The sequence below is a fragment of the Elgaria multicarinata genome, chromosome 18, assembly GCF_023053635.1.
Source record: "Elgaria multicarinata webbii isolate HBS135686 ecotype San Diego chromosome 18, rElgMul1.1.pri, whole genome shotgun sequence".
In the NCBI taxonomy this organism is placed as follows: domain Eukaryota; kingdom Metazoa; phylum Chordata; class Lepidosauria; order Squamata; family Anguidae; genus Elgaria; species Elgaria multicarinata.
The window spans coordinates 13149457-13168976 of NC_086188.1; the positions used below are offsets into that span (position 1 = coordinate 13149457).

General features: G+C 46.1%; 2 protein-coding genes and 2 gene segments (V, D, J or C); all 4 read right to left on the reverse strand.

The window, feature by feature from the left end:
• Positions 1-1203: 1203 nt before the first annotated feature.
• Positions 1204-5069, reverse strand: LOC134410723 (vacuolar protein sorting-associated protein 29-like; the record flags this gene model as incomplete). The annotated part of the gene is made up of 3 exons (XM_063144191.1): positions 1204-1321; positions 3748-3983; positions 4863-5069. Coding segments are annotated over 3 exons (561 nt in total), but the record flags the coding sequence as incomplete, so codon positions are not given.
• Positions 5070-9809: 4740 nt separating this feature from the next.
• LOC134410830 (immunoglobulin lambda variable 6-57-like) lies at positions 9810-10444 on the reverse strand. The segment is given in 2 exon segments: positions 9810-10171; positions 10373-10444. Coding segments are annotated over 2 exon segments (408 nt in total).
• A 1549-nt stretch (positions 10445-11993) lies between these two features.
• LOC134410831 (immunoglobulin lambda variable 2-11-like) lies at positions 11994-12592 on the reverse strand. The segment is given in 3 exon segments: positions 11994-12025; positions 12110-12406; positions 12535-12592. Coding segments are annotated over 3 exon segments (372 nt in total).
• Positions 12593-14707: 2115 nt separating this feature from the next.
• Positions 14708-19047, reverse strand: LOC134410832 (immunoglobulin kappa light chain-like). The gene is made up of 5 exons (XM_063144344.1): positions 19005-19047; positions 18620-18873; positions 16150-16216; positions 15688-16017; positions 14708-14733 (listed from the first exon to the last, which is right to left on the reverse strand). Exons 1-5 carry the CDS (start codon positions 19045-19047, stop codon positions 14708-14710), a joined length of 720 nt encoding a protein of 239 aa, XP_063000414.1.
• Between the last annotated feature and the right edge of the window lie 473 nt (positions 19048-19520).

Below are 19520 nucleotides of genomic sequence, written 5' to 3' on the forward strand. Positions count from 1 at the left end.
TGTGGTTTCATGATTTAGCAGCACTTTTATATCATCTCCCTCATTCTTAACACTTACCGACAGTAAATTGGATTAGGGTGTTTTTTTAAGAAATGTACAAGAATTTCCTTCCTTTTTTCAAATGCACATTTGCCCTAACCCGCAGTTATGCAAATGTGCTTTTCCACAAATTTCCAGAATCTGTGTGAATTGGAAAAAGCCAGTCTATTGAGGAACCTTCAAGTTGGATTCATAGAAATCCCTCCCTCCGAACCCCATTTTTCCCATATTGGGGCGAGGGGTGGTCCTTGAACCTTCTGCATGCAGAACAGGTCCATCCCACCACCAAGCTGCAAGTCCAGTAGCGATTAGTTGTGCAGGAACAGTGCCAGAGGACACTGTACTCCTTTATACTAGGGCTCCTTTAAATGGGCGATTTATTCCACACTTGTGAATGGACACTCACAAATTGTTTTGGGTCCATTACATGACTTCATCAATGACCAGGACAACTCCTTTGGTATCCCCTGGGAATCTTGCTATAAAAAGAACCAGTTTTAATGTGGTAATATCCAGAAAAATGCAGGATCTTCCATCACTAGATGGCACTGTCTCAATAGAAGGGAAGGGAAGGGAAGTATTCAATTCAAAGCTCCTAGTCACCCCTCTCTGCCTATGCAATGCAGCCCATAACAGTTAGACAAAAGAACTGGGAAATACAAACTCTCAGGTAAGCAACACGATTTCCCCTTAGTGCAAAGACGCTCCTAGTCTGTCCTAGCATTTTCCTAAGCATGCAATAGATTACAATAGGCCGGAGTCCTTTAAAATGTTCCTCAAATACTCCAGCATGCCATCTCTCCAACCTCCATCTCCTAGTCTTTAAACTAAACCTGAAATCTCCTCCTCCAGACACACATTTATTCTAAAGAGAAATGTGAACAGTTCATGTACCATGAACAGTCTATGTTCTTCTCCATGGTGCACCATTAAATAAGCTTTGGGCATGTCCAACTATGAGCAAGTGTGTATATAGTGCTGAAACAGAGCTTATTTTGCAAGATTTGTTTATTGGTCCCAGAATTTTCAGTGCAAAAGAACTTGAGCAGCTACAAGTACAAAAAGGCTTCTGCAAAGTTCTGCTCTGCTCTCCATTACATGAAATTCCCTTGAGCAAACCGAGTCAGTTCATGGCAAAACAAATCCGATGGAAAACATCTTGATTTAAGACTTCTTGTATTCAATCCTTTCCACCTTCACGTCGTCACCAATAAGTTGGTAGACATATGTTACAACTGTAGAGGATTGGATATCCATCAGAACAAATGAAGGAATGATATTTCTGGAGAAGGAATAAAATATTTACGTTAGAAATGTTATAAAAGAAGTAAAACAACAACTACAACAACAACAACAACAACTCAGTAAGCCATCACCCATAATGATGCAGAACTTGGACCTCCAAAACCTACCCCCTTGTTGAGTCAAGGAATATGTAGCTCAAAGGGTTACCATGGAATTCTAAAGAATTTGGATTAAATTACATAAACGCACATACATAGAATTACGGAGTTGAATGGATCCATGTTGCCATCTCCTCCAACCCCCTACTCAACGCAAGAAACTCAAAGAGAAGAAGTCCTTGCTCTCTTTGTGATATCTCATCTGGTTCCCCTCTATTTGGCCCTGGTTAGGCCTCATCTTGAGTATTGTGTCCAGTTCTGGGCACCACACTTCAAGAAGGATGTATTCAAGCTGGAGGGGGTTCAGAGGAGGGCAACAAGGATGATCAGGGGTCTGGAAACAAAACTTTATGAAAAGAGACTGAAAGAACTGGACATGTTTAGCCTGGAGAAGAGAAGATTGAGGGGAGACATTATAGCACTCTTCAAATACTTGAAAGGTTGTCACACAGAGGAGGGCCAGGATCTCTTTTCAATCATCCAAGAGTGCAGGACACAGAATAATGGTCTCAAGTTACAGGAAGCCAGATTCCAGCTGGACATCAGGAAAAACCTCCTGACTGTTAGGGCAGTACGACAATGAAACCAGTTACCTAGGGAGGTCATGGGCTCTTCTACACTAGAGGCCTTCAAGATGCAGCTGGACAGCCATCTGTTAGGTATACGTTAAAGGTGGACTCCTGCACTGAGCAGGGAGTTGGAGGAGATGGCCTTACAGGCCCCTTCCTGCTCTCTCTCCTAAGCTATGATTCTATGGGATTGGAAGACTGCTATCATGTCCTGCCTCATTCTTCTCTTTTCTAGGGTAAAATCTGCTCCTTAAGCCCTTTCCACACAGAACTTGTTTTCCATCCTAATGCACAATCCTATCCATGTTTAGAAAGATATAAGTCCCAGCTGGCTGAGATATGGCTGGCTGGGGCATGCTGGGATTTGTAGGACTTCTTCTGACTAAACGTGCATAGGAATTTACCAGTAGTCGCCCTCCTCTGAACCCTTTCCAATTTGTCCATATTCTTCTTAAAATGTGGCACCCAGAACTGGACACTGTACTTCAAATGAGTTCTGACTTAATTTGCATCCTGAACGTTTGGAAGGCAATGGGTATCATCAGGTGATCAAGGTTGGTGCAAACCAAGATGGCGGGGAAGTTGTGCACAGTGGAGTCTTGTGAAAGCACTCTCCCAGAATCCTGTGGTTGCTACTTTGAGAACAAACTATCCACACCTCACTTTCCCCACCTCTGGAACCATGAAGGAGAGAAACATAGATCAACCCCAACCCACAAACGGGCATCATCGTTGGACGTAGGTGGCAAATTGGAAGAGAAGGCTTCTCAGTCATGGGTGGCAGCTGCCTTATGGCCTCATCTTCCCATAAAAGCTCCCGGATTAACATGCTTTCATCACAAAGCAGAGCTCTTTGCAATCCACCCTCCCAGCTTTATAAAACTTGAGATTTTATTAAGTGGATGACAGGTAAAAGATACTTAGCCAAACCCCTTTGTTTAAAAACCAAATTCTACCCCACCCCCCACCCCTGTATTTATTTCAAAGCAAAATCTTGAGAAACCAAACTCATGATGCAGTGTCATGATGAACACACACATTGGAGAATTAGGAGACCAAGGCCACAGCTAGACCCCAGGTTTATCCTGGGATCATCCAGGGTTCGCCCCTGCCTGAGCACTGGATCCCCTGTGTGTCACCTAGATGAACAGGTTTGACCCCTGGACGATCCAGGGATAAACCTTAGGTCTCGCTATGGCCCAAGTTCTATTATATATAATTACTTTCCAATTCTCTATTTTACTTGTGGTTTTTATTATTATACCAGCTTTTTCTGTGAACCACCCTGGGGGCAGGGAAAATATTGAAGGAGCAGGCCTATAGGTTAGAGGTCCTCCCGGATTTATCTTTGTCACCGGAGACCCAGATGACCCAGAGTGCCAATTACCATTTTCAGTTGGTATGTCAACTATGCCCGTTCCTGGATAGGGATAGCCCAGCCACAGTGATCCATGCACTCATAGCCTCACTATTAGACTACTGCAATGTGCTCTATGTGGGGCCACCCTTGGGTGTGGTTCAGAAGCTGTAACTGGTGCAGAATGCAGCAGCTAGGGTGCTCACCGGGACACCCAGCTATGCTCCCGTAACACCGGTGTTCACACATGCTCATTCCCTCTCCCACAAAACACCCTCGGGGGGGCCCTGTGGCTTCCTCCATATTTCTTTCAGATGCTGAACTAGTCCAACACACATCTTGAGTTTGAGGAAAGCTACCCCAGAGGGTCTTGCTCTACCTTTCCAAGGCGTTGTAGGCCCCGGTGGCCGATCCAGGGTTGATGTAGAACTTATTTTCATGCTCCAACGCCTCGAATTTGTGTGTGTGCCCCGAAATTAGGATGTCTACATTGAGCTGCCTCCGCAGGATTGCCAAGCTGGCCAGATCGCCCCAGGGAATAACTTGATGGCCGTGGATAAGACCGATCCTAAACTGTCCGACCGTGACAATTTTCTGTTGTGGGTAACTGAGGCCCTGAAGAAGAACATGGTTAGTTGCTAAGCAATACACAGGGCTAAGAGATACCTGCCAAAACCCCTTCATTTAAAAAACAAATTATCCCCAGGGAAATCTTGAGAAGCTAAACCCATGATGCAAGCTCATGATGAGTGTGGTGTAGTGGTTAGAGCGCTGGATTAGGGAGACCCAGGTTCTAGTCCCCACTTGGCCATGAAGCTCACTTCACCTGACCCTACAGGGTCCTTGTGAAGATAAAATGGCCATAAAAGTAACAAATAAATCAATGAATACACATCTGAACCAACAACAGTTATGGGTCTCATCGTCTAGCTCCAGATTTTTAAGGTCCCTTGGGCAAGACACTTGATTGGTCCTGCTGCTCCCTGAGTTTGTCTACCTTCTTCTCATCACCACTGTCACCAGCTGCTATTCATCCTCATCCTCTTTCTCACCCTTTCTGCCACTTGACTGGTATTGAGAGGCTGTGAGGAACCAGGCAGTGGCATTGACTGGTCCTTCTTTCCACCACCATTGTCTGGGCCAGATCAAGAAGAGGAACAGAAGAGAAGATCTCATCAGTAGGCTTCTGCTGGGGTGTGGGCCCTCAGCAGATGCCTAGTCATGCCTATCCTGGACGCTGGACCTGATACGGACTTTGAACTTATGAAATTGCTTTATATTAACTCAGGCCATTGGTGTTCATGCCTAGATTGTTTGCTGCTATCTGGGTGGCGTGTGGGAGGTTGCAGGAATTGTGGCCTTGAAGTCCAGGCCTACCAGGTGAACTAGGAGCACCACTGAGCTAGGGTTCTTCTCCTTAAAGTCCTTCAACACATACAGTAGGTCAGTCCACATGGAAACTAGTAACCAGGTCTTAGAGAACCATCACTCTACCTCATCAAAGTCTCCTCTGACAACATGGACATCCCCGGCCAGCGTCCTCAGGTATTCATAGCTCTCCTTGGTGCAGAGATTCCCAGTGCAAAGGATGTGTTGGATCTTCCCTGGAACCAGGAGCTTCTTGAACTTGGCTGGGAGGCTGTTGCAGCGATGCGGGATGTGAAGGTCTCCTAATACCAGCACCAACTTAGCAGAGGGCAAGAGAGAAGGGTAAAATCAAAGAGGGATATTGATGAAACAAGGAACTTCCCAACTCTTGGAGAGCCAAACTTGACTGGGGCCAGATCTACACCAAGCAGGATATAACACTTTGAAAGCAGTTTGGAAATGATACATGGAATGTGTCATGGGCCCCAACAGCTGTCAGTGCAGTAGTGTAGATCTTGGCTGGGTTTGTATCTGGATTTCAATTCTATTTCTAAAACTCAATCGCTGGGGTAAAGGAAGGGATGACATTCCATGGGTGGTTGCTCTTGTTTTAAACAATATACATTTCAGAACATTTTAAAGCAGGAGTATTATAGCTTCATCCCACGTACCCGTTTCCCTCGAATTATCCCCAGAGTGTAAAGTTGTCATTGTTGTTGTTGCTAGCTAAATCACACCCCGGGCGGCAGCGCTCCTAAGATCCTTTGCATACCAGGAAAGGGTTTAAGGGGGAGAAATGTAAAAAAAATAATTAAAAAATCAATGGATGACCCAATCCAAATCAAATTTAGTATGCTGAAAGCCCTCCTTAATATCTATTACTGTGCCAATTTTGATGACTTTATCTTTAAAACTTACACAAATGTAAGAATTTGTTTAATTTTTCTTTAAACAGATCAAGTCCTGCTCCTGCGCCCCCAGTGGCCGCTCGGAAAACAACAAATGATTCGCTCCAAAAGTAGTACCAAAGTAAGTCGGGTCTTTTGCCTTTGAAGCGCAATTAAAGCAGGATGCATGGCAGTGCTTCACAGTCAAAGCAGATTATAAGCTGGGAAACTTCGGAATCCTTCGCACACAATTCACAGTGATTGCACAGTATAACCCTGGTGTGAGGAAGTTCTTATACTTCTTTCATAGTCTGGATTCTATTTTGGAAAAAGCTCACGGGGACTGGATTCCACTGGTGGGGGGTTAAAAGGCAAAACAGCGAGGAAGAGTGCACTTTTTTGGGGGGGTGGAGTCACATGATTAAATCGAGACTTTCTGAGTAGTGATTTAAATCATGATTTAAATCAAATTGATTTAAATCAAATCCACCCTGTTTAATACACATCTTTAGGGAGCAATCCTATGCGTGTTTAGACAGAATAAAGTCCTGCGTAGCTGGCTGGGGGATTCTGGGACTTGTGGGACTTTTCCCCCCCTGTCCGAACATGAACAGGGTTGCGTCTTTAAGACAGGCAAACCTGTATGGATTTTTTCCTTTTTTTCTTTCTAATGCAGGGAATTTGTAGTATTTCACAACTGCATTCATTTCCCTTGCTTTTCAGAGAGAGAGAGAGACAGAGACCGAGATCTGGTCCAAGACTTCTCAGGCTTAAAGCTACTGGAGGCTTATTCTGTCACCAAATAAACCCCAAACCTTTGATCCAGGGCATTGTTCTGTCAACTCCTATCTTTTTATCGCCCCAGTTCTACAAACAGGTATGCAGTTACAAGAACAGGACTGGCTGCAACCTTGTGAGCCCATCACATGATAAGAAAAAGGAATGTGTGTGATCTTAACCATATCCAGGGCGTTGTTTTCTTTTCCTGTCCAGTTTACAGAGTCTCTTTGCTGTAAATGCCTCTAAGCTAAATGGGACTTCCCTCTCTCTAGCACAAGAATCAGCCCAAGGGACAAATTCAATTTTGGAGACGCTCTTTGGGGATCCATTCCAGCACTGGGCAGGGCCAAAGAGAAAAGGCAAATTGGAGGAGGGCCATTTAAAAAAAATCAACACATTTTAGGGTAAAGCTCTTACTGTCAGTAAGCAAACAGCAACTTCCCAGTAACCAAGTGAAAAGAGAGATACTGGGGCTCAGGCATGACTGGAAATTTCATACACTCTGATCTGGTATTCCTGCCCCCGTAAACATCTAGTGTCATCAAATGCTTGGCTTAGAATCAGCTCTGTATACTGAAACACATGGATTCTTATCATTATTTTAAAAGTCAACATATTTTAGCAAGTGCATCTGGGCATATGCAGAGTGCGAATCCCTTCCTGATAAATGCATTCGGAGAACAGGCTTCCATAAAGTACACTCTCCAGAGACACTTATGTCTCAGAGCATCATTTCGGGAAGTGTACCACTGTCTGTGGGACCAGTTATGAATGGCAGTGATATGCAGTACCTGGATATTTCCCTGCATATGTTCAGAAACACTCTGGGTCTAGAAAGCTGAACTCCAACACAGGGAACAGATACCCAGGGAGAGCATTGGGAAACCTTTCTAGAACCGTGTCACAGCACTGAACACTAAAAGCAACCTTCCTTCCAGCAAGAAAATAAGCCGTGGTCTGCATCACACCCTTCACCCCAGCACAATGCAAAAAAAACCACAACCCACCCATGTCTGCTTACCATGCTGCTGCAGTCCCGGCTGCTTTGCACTTCCCTAGCACACCAAAGCAAACACAATCACAATTGCAAGCTGACCACAGCAGCCGCCAAGGGTCAAAATTAGTAGGTTTCTGGATCTTCTCACACATGTGCAGTGCAAAGGTGAAGCCGCTGCCCTTGCCCTTAGCTTGCAACTCTGCATTCATCTCCTTTTCTCCTCCTCCTTTTTTTTTAAATTGGGGTCCCAGTCCTGAAAGCTCTTACGGACGCCACTTCATTTAAAGACATTGCCAGGGCTGTTTCAAAATCTAGGTTTTGAAATCTAGGGCAGATTGAGAGCCAGTGTGGCGTAGTGGTTCGTGTGTTGGACTGGCTCCCAGGAGACCCGGGTTCTGGTTCCCATTCAGCCATGAAACTCACTGGGTGGCTTTGGGCCAGCGACTTTATAGGCCAGTGACCTATAAAGCCTTACAATGCTTAGGACCAGAATACCTGACGGAACGCCTCTCCTGACATGAACCTACCCATTCACTGCGCTCGACATCTAAGGTCCTCCTCCGAGTGCCTACTCCGAGGGAAGCTCGGAGGATGGCAACAAGGGAGAGGGTCTTTTCAGTGGTGGCCCCCAATTATGGCATGATCTCCCCGACGAGGCTCGCCTGGCTCCCAGCTCCTCACGAGTAACCGCAAGGAGCCAGGACAAACTGCGACGCCCACAGACACGTTCCGTGGTCTCGGGATCAGCTCGAGACCGCAGAAAGAACGGGTTCAAAGGCTAGGGCGAGATCCCAGGGCAAGGGAAGGATCATCCCTCCCTGATGTGAACCCACAGGGACGATCCCAGGGATTTCCCCGAGATAAAGCCCTGTCTAGCTATGGTCCCACCCAGCTCCAAGGTTTTAGTAAAGCCGGAACTAACCATATTATAGGCCACTTTACCATATGCATATCCAGGGCCGGCGCTAGACTATTTTGCGCCCTAGGCAGGCGCGCCGTACTGAAGTCTCTGCCCCGCCCCCCACTACCGCTCCTGGCTTTGAAGCCAGGATGCTGGGGTTGGGGGGCGGGGCGGAGGCTTCGAAGTGGTGCGCCCGGAAGTGGCTTCCTGGTGCGTTGTTCTGAAGCTGCCGCCCCCCAACCCCAGTGTCCTGGCTTCGAAGCCAGGAGCGGCTTCCGGCCGGGTGCTAGCTTCGAAGCCAGGACGCTGGGGTTGGGGGGCAGCCGGGGGGGTGGCATTGGAACAGCGCCCCCAGAAGCCGCTCTTGGAGAGCAACTTCCGGGTGCGCCGTTCTGTGCCCTCCTGTGCTTGGCGCTCTAGGCCACCACCTGAGCTGCCTCTATGGCAGCGCCTGCCCTGTGCACATCACCTAACTAATGGGTCTGTTAAGAGCATGAAATCCATTCTCTTTCCCTTGTTTTGCTCTTAACTGATTCACAACCTCCAACAAGATGAATAAATAAAAAAGGGAGTGAGATAACATTCCTTACTTCAAAAGGCTGAGTCAAGGACATGAGAGAGAGAGAGAGAGAGAGAGAGAGAGAGAGAGAGAGAATTAATTCCAAAGGCTAGGAATTCAAGAGCCCTGCAGCTAAACTGCTTTTTAAAAAGTTTCCACTCACTTGTGTCCATGAGCTTGAAATTTAACAAAATCTGGCAAAGGGAGAAAATCTGATAAGGAAGACGGGAGAAATTGATTGCATTGTATAGTAATATATCTTTTTCTGGTTTTGTTTGCACTTCAAGGGACAAACCTATGGAAGTTTAGAAAGAAAGAAAAAAGTCCTGCAACTCTCAGCATTTCCCAGCCAGCCATGGTTTTCCTGTCACAATGGATTGTACCCTAAGGAAAGTACGAAAATGTGACAATGGTGACCCCTGCTGACAATATCATGTGTTTGCCACATTTTAACTGAACCTCTTCCAAAGCTTATTTTTAGAGCAGCCAGACCTCAGTAAGCCAATATACAGCACTTGTTGAGGAACATGGGCCATAGGGTGCTGTTACACCTTTGTTCCTGGACGGCCACTGTGTGAACGGAGTGTTGGACTAGATAGACCCGAGTTTATCCCAGAGTGCAGGACATGGCATAATGGCTCAAGTTACAGGAAGCCAGATTCTGGCTGGACATCAGGAAAAACTTCCTGACTGTTAGAGCAGTACGACAATGGAATCAGTTGCCTGGTGAGGTTGTGGCCTCTCCCACACTAGAGGCCTTCAAGAGGCAGCTGGACAACCATCTGTCAGGGATGCTTTAGGGTGGATTCCTGCATTGAGCAGGGGGTTGGACTCGATGGCCTTATAGGCCCCTTCCAACTCTACTATTCTATGATTCTATGAGTTTTGTTGATTCACTCATTCCTGGTTGAAGTAGCAACTGGCTGCAAACAATGCAAATCAATCCCCATCAGCTGCGAGGAGGTTTTTGTCTCACTTCCCCGTGTGGTCGTAGCATTGTGTACTTGCCGCTGCCTGCATAGGATGCACAGTAATAACCGGCTTCATCTTCTGCTTGAATGCCAGAGACGGTTAAGGTGGCAGAGCTGGACGAAATGTGAATGGAACCGGAGAATCGCTCTGGGATTCCAGAGGGTCTGCTGCTGTGCTGATAGATAATCAGCTTGGGGGCACTGCCAGGCTTCTGTTGATACCAGGATGAGTAGTACTCTCCGATATTTCCACTGCTTTTGGAACAAGAGATCCTGACTGTTTCTCCAAGGGATGCTGACAGAGAGGGCGGCTGAGTCAAAGTGAATTGGCCAAATGCTCCTGGAAGGAAGAAAAGAATGGAGAGAGGCCGACATCAATTAGATGTTTGTTCCATCAAGCTGAGAGAACAGGGAAGGGAAGCTGTGAGCAAGCAGCAGCATCAGAGGAGGATCTTCTTCTCGGAGTTTGTCACAATAAAAGCAAAAGCTAGCATGAATCAGAGGAGGGGGTCTTGTAAGGAAAAGTCAAGTTCTTCTCTACCTGTGCAGTAAGTAAAGAGGAGGAAGAGGAGAGGAGTCAAAGCCATGGTAGAGATATGGGAGCGTTTGGACTTCCGACAGCAAACAGTTCTCTAGATATGGCCCTCCTGGTCTTCCTTAAGACCATAACGCTGGAGAATGCAAATCCATGCAAATGTGCTTCCTGTCCATTGGCTACTACATAACCATCCTTTCCAGTTCTGCAATAAATGCACAAACGTCCCCCTTGGTGATTTAGTCAGAAGCACTTGGAAACAAATAATTTCAGTTATATTTATATATATATTTGTTTTCCCCAGAGAAGTCTCAAGGAGTTTCTGGCTCACTCCACCACGCCCTTAAGGCCTTACGGGGGTGAGCTTGCATTGTCCCCAACCCACCTCTGTCTCCACCAAGGAAGGAAGAGTCTTTAGCCTGAAACGTCACTGCATAATCCAGCGTGTTCTTATCCATTCGGCTGTGAATGGATCGTGTGCATACTGGGAGAAAAGAAGGCCCCATCAGGTTGTTCTATAGCAGTGATGTCCAACCTTTTCTGGTCCTGAGGACCAGATGTGGCTCAGAGCTCATGGGTTACACATGCCTGAACACACACACGCCTGCAGATACACACACACACATCACTCTAACACACACACACACACACACACTCAGAGGGAGCTTCTGAGTAAGTCAACAAGGAAGAGAGACTTTCAATTGGTGGCCCCCTGTTGTGGGATGCTCTCCCCACTGAGTCCTGCCTGGCACCAGCATTGTCACTTCTTCAGTCCCAGGTTAAGAGCTTGTTCTTCTCATCCCAAGAACATTTATTTGATGGTGTGTGACGGGGCTTTTGAATATTAGTTGTTTTGTCATGTGTTATAGTGTTTTACATTGATGGTGTTTTATCTCAACATTTGAAGTCTGACAGTGGTCCAGTTTGCACATCATGACTACCCATGGGTTGTTTAAACCATGGATAGTGCTGACTGAGCAGGAGCAAGAGACTGTGCTGGCTCCTACCACCCACTCTCACTATAACTGGGCAGAGCTAAACAAGCCAAGGACATGCCATCAATTGGTTGTTGATTGTGATGTCCAATCCAGATTATTATTATTATTATTATTATTATTATTTATTTATATAGCACCATCAATGTACATGGTGCTGTACAGAGTAAAACAGTAAATAGCAAGACTCTGCCGCATAGGCTTACAATCTAATAATGTTCTGGTTTGTTGGGGGGGAGTCAACTCAGAGTTCTGACCCAAGAACAAACCCTGGGTTACAAGTCTAGGTTCTTCTTCACATAGCACACAGGAAAACTCCATGGAGGAGAAGGCTAGCAATGGCAACTAGTCCTTTTGGCTGTATGTACTACCTCTAGGACCAGTGTACAGTGTACTGGTGTACATAGCCCATGTGGCTATGTACACCAGTTTCTGGGGAAGATGGGTGGAGAGTGGTGTTGCACTCATTTCCTCCTTATGGGATTGCCTTGAGTATCTGCTTGGCCACAATATGCTGGACTAGATGGACCTTTGGTCTGATCCAGCAGGGCTCTTCTGATGTTCTTTATCTTAGATTTGAATGCCACATTCATGAGTTGAGAGAAAACAGAAGAGAGAGAAATAATCATGGATTACTTTCCTTCTGTTTGGTGCAGTTCAACTTCTGTTCATGCACAAAGAGAGCAAAGAAAGAAAGAGAAGGTTTTTGTCTCACTTCCCCATCTGAACGAATGGCTGTGCCATATACTCCCAGTTTGCACGCAACAAGAATACATAGCTTCATCTTCCACCTGGGCGCCCGTAATGGTCAGGGACATCACATTTCCTGACTTGGAACCAGAGAAACGGGCTGGGACATCAGATGGTCTGGTACTGGTGGTGTACATCACCAACCGGGGATTACTCCCAGGTTTCTGCTGCAACCACCAAGGGTGATTGTTATCACCAATATTTCCACTGCTGTATCTGCAAGACAGGGTGACCGTCCCACCCAGAGCCACAAATTCTGGGTCCTTCAGCGTCTGCAGCTGCTGGGCACTGAGACCTGAAGGCAAAACAAAAGCAGGTTAATAGTTTATTAAACCGCTTGACATTGCAGCAACACCAAGCATTTGCAAAGCTCAGGGTTTTCAAGTCCAGTTTATCCATTCCATCAAATTGATTTTCCCTCACCAATGGAGACCAAGAGGATGAAGAGAAGCAGAGCCTGGGCCATTCTGGGGGAATATGACGGGGTTGTCTACCTAAAACACAAAAGGATATCCCATTAGCCTCTTCCATGTCTCTCTTAAATCCCCAGGAGTCATGAGAACAGACCCTGTATGCAAATACCTGACTTCTTAACTACTGTCTTAACTACTTCTTAACTACTACTGGCCCTAGGGAGTACAGAAATATACATTCGGGAAGGGCAGCTACAGTCTGCTGGTCTCACCATGCCTCTGATGGACCAGCAAAGTCTGTATCAGCTACAAATCTCTGGAACTGAGGATGGTAGGGGAAGCAAAGCTTAAATTGCATGGTTAGAACCCGGGGTCAAGACCTAGACCTGGTTTGTTTGCTTGTTTGCATGTTTGTTTTAACCCCAAGAGTCAGGCTAAGAAAATATGAAGCCAGAGCGAAGAAAACAGGACATGTGGGGAGAATATTTCGTTCTTGCAGATGATGGAATAGGTTTGTTCTCTGTCATTCCAAAGGCCCGGACTAGAACCATTGGCTGGAAATTGTAGTAGGGTGACCATATGGAAAAAGGACAGGGCTCCTACAGCTTTAATTGTTGTGATGAAGAGTTCACCAGGTGCTGCATGCCTACAAACGACACCTGCTGAAATTCCCTTTTCTATACCACTGTTAAAGATGCGGGAGCCCTGTCCTCCTTTCCATAGGGTCACCCTAAATAATTGCAGAGAGGTAGATTTTGGGTAAACAGTAAGAGAAATTTGCTAACATTGAATGCTGATCAGCAGCGAAAGAGACTACTTCAAGGGTGAAAGGTGGGGGATGGAATCCTCTTTAGTGGGGCTATTTCAGCAGAGGCTGCCCCAGGGTCTTTCTCCAATCTTTCTGTTCTCCTTCCTCCCTCAACTGATGGAAAGGAAAGTTCTGTTTCACAGTATCAGGTCTGTAAGTCTGTTTCTCTTAAGTACTAGGACAGAAACTGTGGAAAGAGCAACAGTGACACCTGTTGGCCACTGATGAACCACGTCAGGTATACAGTAACTCTGACTATCATAGAAAACCTATATCCTAAATAATAATAATAATAATAATAATAATAATAATAATAATAATAATAATAATTTAGTTACCCGCCTCTCCCTCTGGATCGAGGCAGGGTACAACACAAATAAAACGCCATAAAATACATAAAAACTAATTCAAATGTTTAAAACCAGTGCATCATTAAAGCAGCGCACCATTAAAAAAAGGCATCTTAAAATACAACTGGGTAGGCCTGCCAGAAGCCCAGCCCACCCTCTCCTAGGAGGGACGAAACAAGACAAAAAAGACGGTAAAGGAGAGTGAAAAACACGATGAGTTGATCGAACTCAGACCCTGACTCGGCACTTCCAAAAATGGCCTGATTTCGCTTACATTGATTTGGAGGCCATCTGTTTTGACTCTGGTACCAAGCTTAGTGCCTCCCACTGATTAACATTGGGATTTTAAAAATGGCTATGGAGGGAGGTGTTAAAATATGTGCAACATCGTCCCCCCCCCCCCCTATGGCCTTAGCTAGACCTAAGGTTTATCCCGGGATCGTCCCGGGATCTTCCCTGCCTGCTCCCGGGATATCCTGTGTGTCATTTACATGAACAGGGATGACCCCGGGAAGATCCCAGGATAAACCTTAGGCCTAGCTAAAGCCTCAGTCAGAATTCAATTATATTTGCAGGTGTAGTAGTCACAGATGAGGGCTCTACATCTGCCAAATGTCTGAAAAATGGGTACCGGGGAAGCCACTGTGGTTCTCGAGGGGGAGCGGGAGGGGAGCATGGTTCCCTGGCTCCAAGCTCAGACCGCAATCGATGAGCTTGGAGCCAGAAAACTGATTTCTCCCTAAGGCTGAAGACCTATACAATTTACATGGAAATAAGTCCCAATGAACTCAGTTTTGTGCATCACTAAACAAAGAATATTGATTGGCTTGTAGTGTGTGTGTGTGTGTGTGTGTGTGTGTGTGTGTGTGTGTGTGTGTGTTTGTCCTGTATAATACTACTAAGGTTCAAATTATGGCATGAACTATTAGGAGAAAAATGGTTTCAGTTATATATTTTCAATGTTTCTAACATTGGGACTGATGAGAGTTTGTCTCCCAGGCTATATGGCATTGCAGAGAGAGGTTTCATTCATTCACCCTCTCTATATGAACTGAACAAGAAAGCAGAGAATGTGTTATCATGTATCCACAGCACATCACACTGAGGTACAACGGTTCTTCATGCTCAAATTCTGCTGAAAGAAAGGAAATAGAACCAACATCTCCCTCTACTGATCAGTGCTGGGATACAGGCATCAAACGATGTCTGTTTTTAAACATAATGCAAAATCACAAAAATCAGCATTTTCATTTCTCTTTATTTGAATGGAAGACTTTAGCACCTATTTATGTTCCTCCTGTTGACTGTAAAGTACTTAAATGTTGCCCTAACAGAGGTTAACATAATCAATTTGAGTTTCATTGCAGACTTCATTTAATCTTCATACATTTAAAGGACTTGTAGAGTACAGGGCATATGATGTTTTTTTTCCACGCTGTTTGAAAGAATAAGAGATGGAAGGGACTTCAAAGGTCATCCAGTCCAACCCATTTGACAAGACAGAAAGCCTATATACATCACTGGCTGGGGAACATGGATGGGAGGGTTTGGTTGCACTGTGTCCTGCTTTTGGGTCCCTGATGGACAGCTGGTTGGCCACTGTGTGAACAAATTGCTGGACAAAATGGACGCATGGTCTGATCCAGCATGGACCTTCTTAAAAGTGGACAAAAGTCCACTGGAAGGACAATTGTCTCAGCATTGTAATGAGTCACAGATGTTTCTATAAGACGGGCTCTTTTCTGGACACAGTGCAGCCAAGGCGTGGAATATCTCTAATGAAGTATAGTGTAGTAACTACCAATCACATTGAAAATGGGACTATCAATTTCAGAATTAAACCATGTTTAAGTTTTGAAAGAAAAAAGAAAAAGAATGCTTGATCGGTTTCCTAATATTTTTAAATCTTCATTTCAACTCTGCTCCCGGTATTTCTGTTAGCTCAGTTCAACCTCTGTTGATGAACAAAGACAGCACAGAAAGAAAGAGACGGTTTTTGTCTCACTTCCCCATCTGAATGAATGTCTGTGCAACACCCCCCCAAAGTACACACAACAGTAATACACAGCTTCATCCTCTACCTGGGCCCCCGTAATGGTCAGAGACATCACATTTCCTGACTTGGAACCAGAAAAACGGGCTGGGACATCAGATGGTCTGGTGCTGGTGTGGTGCATCACCAACCGTGGTTGACTCCCAGGCTTCTGCTGCACCCACAAAGGGTAATTGTTATCCCCAATATTTCCACTGTTGTATCTGCAAGACAGGGTGACCGTCCCACCCAGAGCCACAAATTCTGGGTCCTTCAGCGTCTGCAGCTGCTGGACACTGGAGCCTGAAAGCAAATCAAAAACAGGTTAACAGGTTGTTGATTAAACTGCTTGACATTGCAGCAAAACCAAGCATTTGCAAAGCTCAGGATTTTCAAGTCCGGTTTATCCCTTCCAGCAAAATGAATTTCCCTCACCAACGGAGACCAGGACTGTGAAGAAGAGCAGCACCTGGGCTATTCTGGGGGAATATGATGGGGTCGTCTACCTAAAAAAACAAATGGATATCCTATTATCCTCTTCCAAGTCTCTCTTAAATCCCCAGGAGTCCTGAGAACAGACCCTTTATGCAAATACCTGACTTCTTAACTACTGTCTCCAGGCCCTAGAGAGTACAGAAACACACACATACACCACATTCTGGTTGTCACACCATGCCTCTGAAAGACCGGCAAGGTCTGTATCAGCTGCAGATCTCTGGAACTGAAGATGGTGGGTTAAGCAATGCTTTGTCCCTCCCACCAACCAATAAAGGGATTTAAAAAATGGCGGTGGGGGTTAAAATAAGTGCAACATCTTTTTTTAAAAAAAATTCCATGATATTTGCAAGTGTAGTAGTCACTGATGGGGGATGGAAGGGACTTCAAAAGTCATTCAGTCCAACCCATTTCTGCTGCAGGAAATCTGCTAATACAACATCCTTGATAGGTGGACGTGCAACATCTTTGGATGTTGGTTCAAGCTCTGCGGGTTCATTACTTTTTCAGACTTGTAATTTGTCATGTGATCATTTGTGAATTCTGTGGCTTGGGATTGTTAACTGAGCCTGAAATCCCCCCTTCTAATAACTGCATGAATTCACATTCATCAGAGATTTATACTATCCCTGGCAGGCACAACAGAATAAACTTGTTTTCTGCTGCAAATAGCAGGCAGGGGAGGTGCTACCATAGAGGCCACTCAGGCGGCCGCCTAGAGTGCCAAGCTAAGAGGGGTGCTGCACAGCGCAGCAGTCATGCGGATTATTGGCTGTGAGCCAGCCCGGGCCAGCCTGAGGATTCAGCTAGGCCTGGGCAGGTGAGATGGCGCCCTGCGCCCGCCCAGCCAAAGCGAAGCCAGGGATGCTGGGGTGGGAGTGGGGGCTCCATGTTCGGACTTCCGCCTGGAAGCCGCCCTCCCAGAGCCGCTCTAGCCACCCGGAAGCCACCCTCCCAGAGCCAGGAGGCCACCACCAGGAGATGAAAAAAAGGCACGTGGCGAGCTCGACCCTGGCCCAAGCCAGCCTCTGCCTTACTCCCGCGGAAAGGGCAGCAGGTCGCCTCACCTATCTCCTCAAACAGGCTGCGATGTCCAGGCAGGCGGGCAAGCGGGACTCGCTCTCCCTTCCCCCAGGAAAGCTAGGGACTTGTGGACTCCTCACAAGGCAAACTCTCCTGCTTCCTGATCCTGCACGCATGGATCAATGGGACTTGCATCAGAGAAAGCGTTGCACCGGGAGGCACCAGTGCGGACCGATCCACCTATGCCACCTTACTCGGAAGCCTTATTCCCCTGAGTAAATGTGCGGAGGGGATCGGGACGCCAGGATGCATAGTGGGTTGCGTTCGCACGGAAGTAAGTCCCGGTGAATTCCAGATGGCTCAGTCCCAAATCAAAGTGAGCCAGTCCCAGCTCTCCACTCCGCGCACACGTTTGGACTTCTGTGCAATTTTGGGTGTATGGGTGTGTGCAAGTAGCTCACCTTGCCTAGGGCGCAAAATAGTCTGGCACCGGCCCTGATAGCAGGTGCAGGATTTTAGATTTTTAGAAATGACCATGAAGTGTGTTAAAGTCCCATGTAAACACACATCAGGTGTGTGTGTGGGGGGGGGGGTTTCCAGGACTGCAATCGACTTCAAAAAGCCCATAAAGATCAATCGTATTAATAGAGCCACCTTTATTTTGATCCTATTTCCCAGAGGACCAATACCAGTCAAAGTAAGAACATAAGAAGAGCCATGCTTGGAGAAGGGGCGTGGCCAGAATTGGTATGCCAGGTGGGCCAGAAATGACATTTGGGCAACAGGTTCAACACCCCTTGACAAGACAGCAAGCCTATTTCCATCAGTGGCTGGGGAACATGGGTGGGAGGGTGCTGTTGCACTGTGTCCTGCTTTTGGGTCCCTGATGGACAGCTGGTTGGCCACTGTGTGAACAAATTGCTGGACGAAACGGACGCTTGGTCTGATCCAGCATGGACCTTCTTAAAAGTGGACAAAAGTCAACTGCAAGGACATTGTTTCAGCATTGTAATGAATCACAGATGTTCCCATAAGACGGGCTCTTTTCTGGACACAGTGCAGCCAAGCAGTGGAAAATCTCTAATGTGGTATAGTGTAGTAACTACCAATCACATTGAAAATGGGAATATCAATTTTAGAAGTAAATCATATTTAAGATTTGAAAGAAAAAGGAAAAAAGAATGCTTCATTGCTTTCCTAAAATTTTTGAATCTTCATTTCAACTCTGCCCCCAGTATTTCTGTTCGCTCAGATCGACTTCTGGTGATGAACAGAGAGCACAAAGAAAGAATGAGAAGGTTTTTGTCTCACTTCCCCATGTGAATGAATGGCTGTGCCATGAGCCCCCAGGGTTCACACAACAGTAATACACTGTTTCATCTTCTACCTGGGCCCCCGTAATGGTCAAAGACATCATATTTCCTGACTTGGAACCAGAGAAACGGGCTGGGACATCAGATGGTCTGGTGCTGGTGTGGTGCATCACCAACCGTGGTTTACTCCCAGGCTTCTGCTGCACCCACAAAGGGTAATTGCTATCACCAATGTTTCCACTATTGTATCTGCAAGACAGGGTGACCGTCCCACCCAGAGCCACGAATTCTGGGTCCTTCAGTGTCTGCAGTTGCTGGACACTGAGACCTGAAGGGGAGAAAAATCAGGATAAGGTCATTGCTAATGAAAAGGATTTAGCCCGTAGCAACACCAAGCATTTGCAAAGCTCAGGATTTTCAAGTCCGGTTTTTGCTTTCCACAAACTGAATTTATCTCACCAATGGAAACCAGGACTGTGAGGAGCAGCAGAGCCTGGGCCATTCTTGGGAAATCTGATGAGCTAGTCTACCCAAAGCACGCTCCCAGACCCTCTTAAATCCCCAGGAATCAAGAGAGTAGCCCCTTTATGCAAACATCTTACTTTTAACAACAGTCTCCAGGCACTAGAGGATTATGGATATGCACACACACACACACACAGGAAGGACAGTTACACTCTGTTGGTTCCACCACATCTCTGAAGGACCTGTGAGGTCTGTATCAGCTGCAAACCTCTGGACCTGAACAAGGTGGAGGAAGTGATGCTTCAACTGGGTAATTGCTCTCCATGGACAAGAACTAGAACCCCTTTTTTAATCCCATGTTGTGATCAAAAAAATGTATGAAGTGGTGATGTAGAAAACAGGGATTCTGAACATGCAAAGAGTGCATTTCAAATCAGACAGATGTGTTGCTCCAAATGGTAGGACTCTAGCCCACGGGATGCAAATTGCAGGGAAGCAGATTTGGGCTAA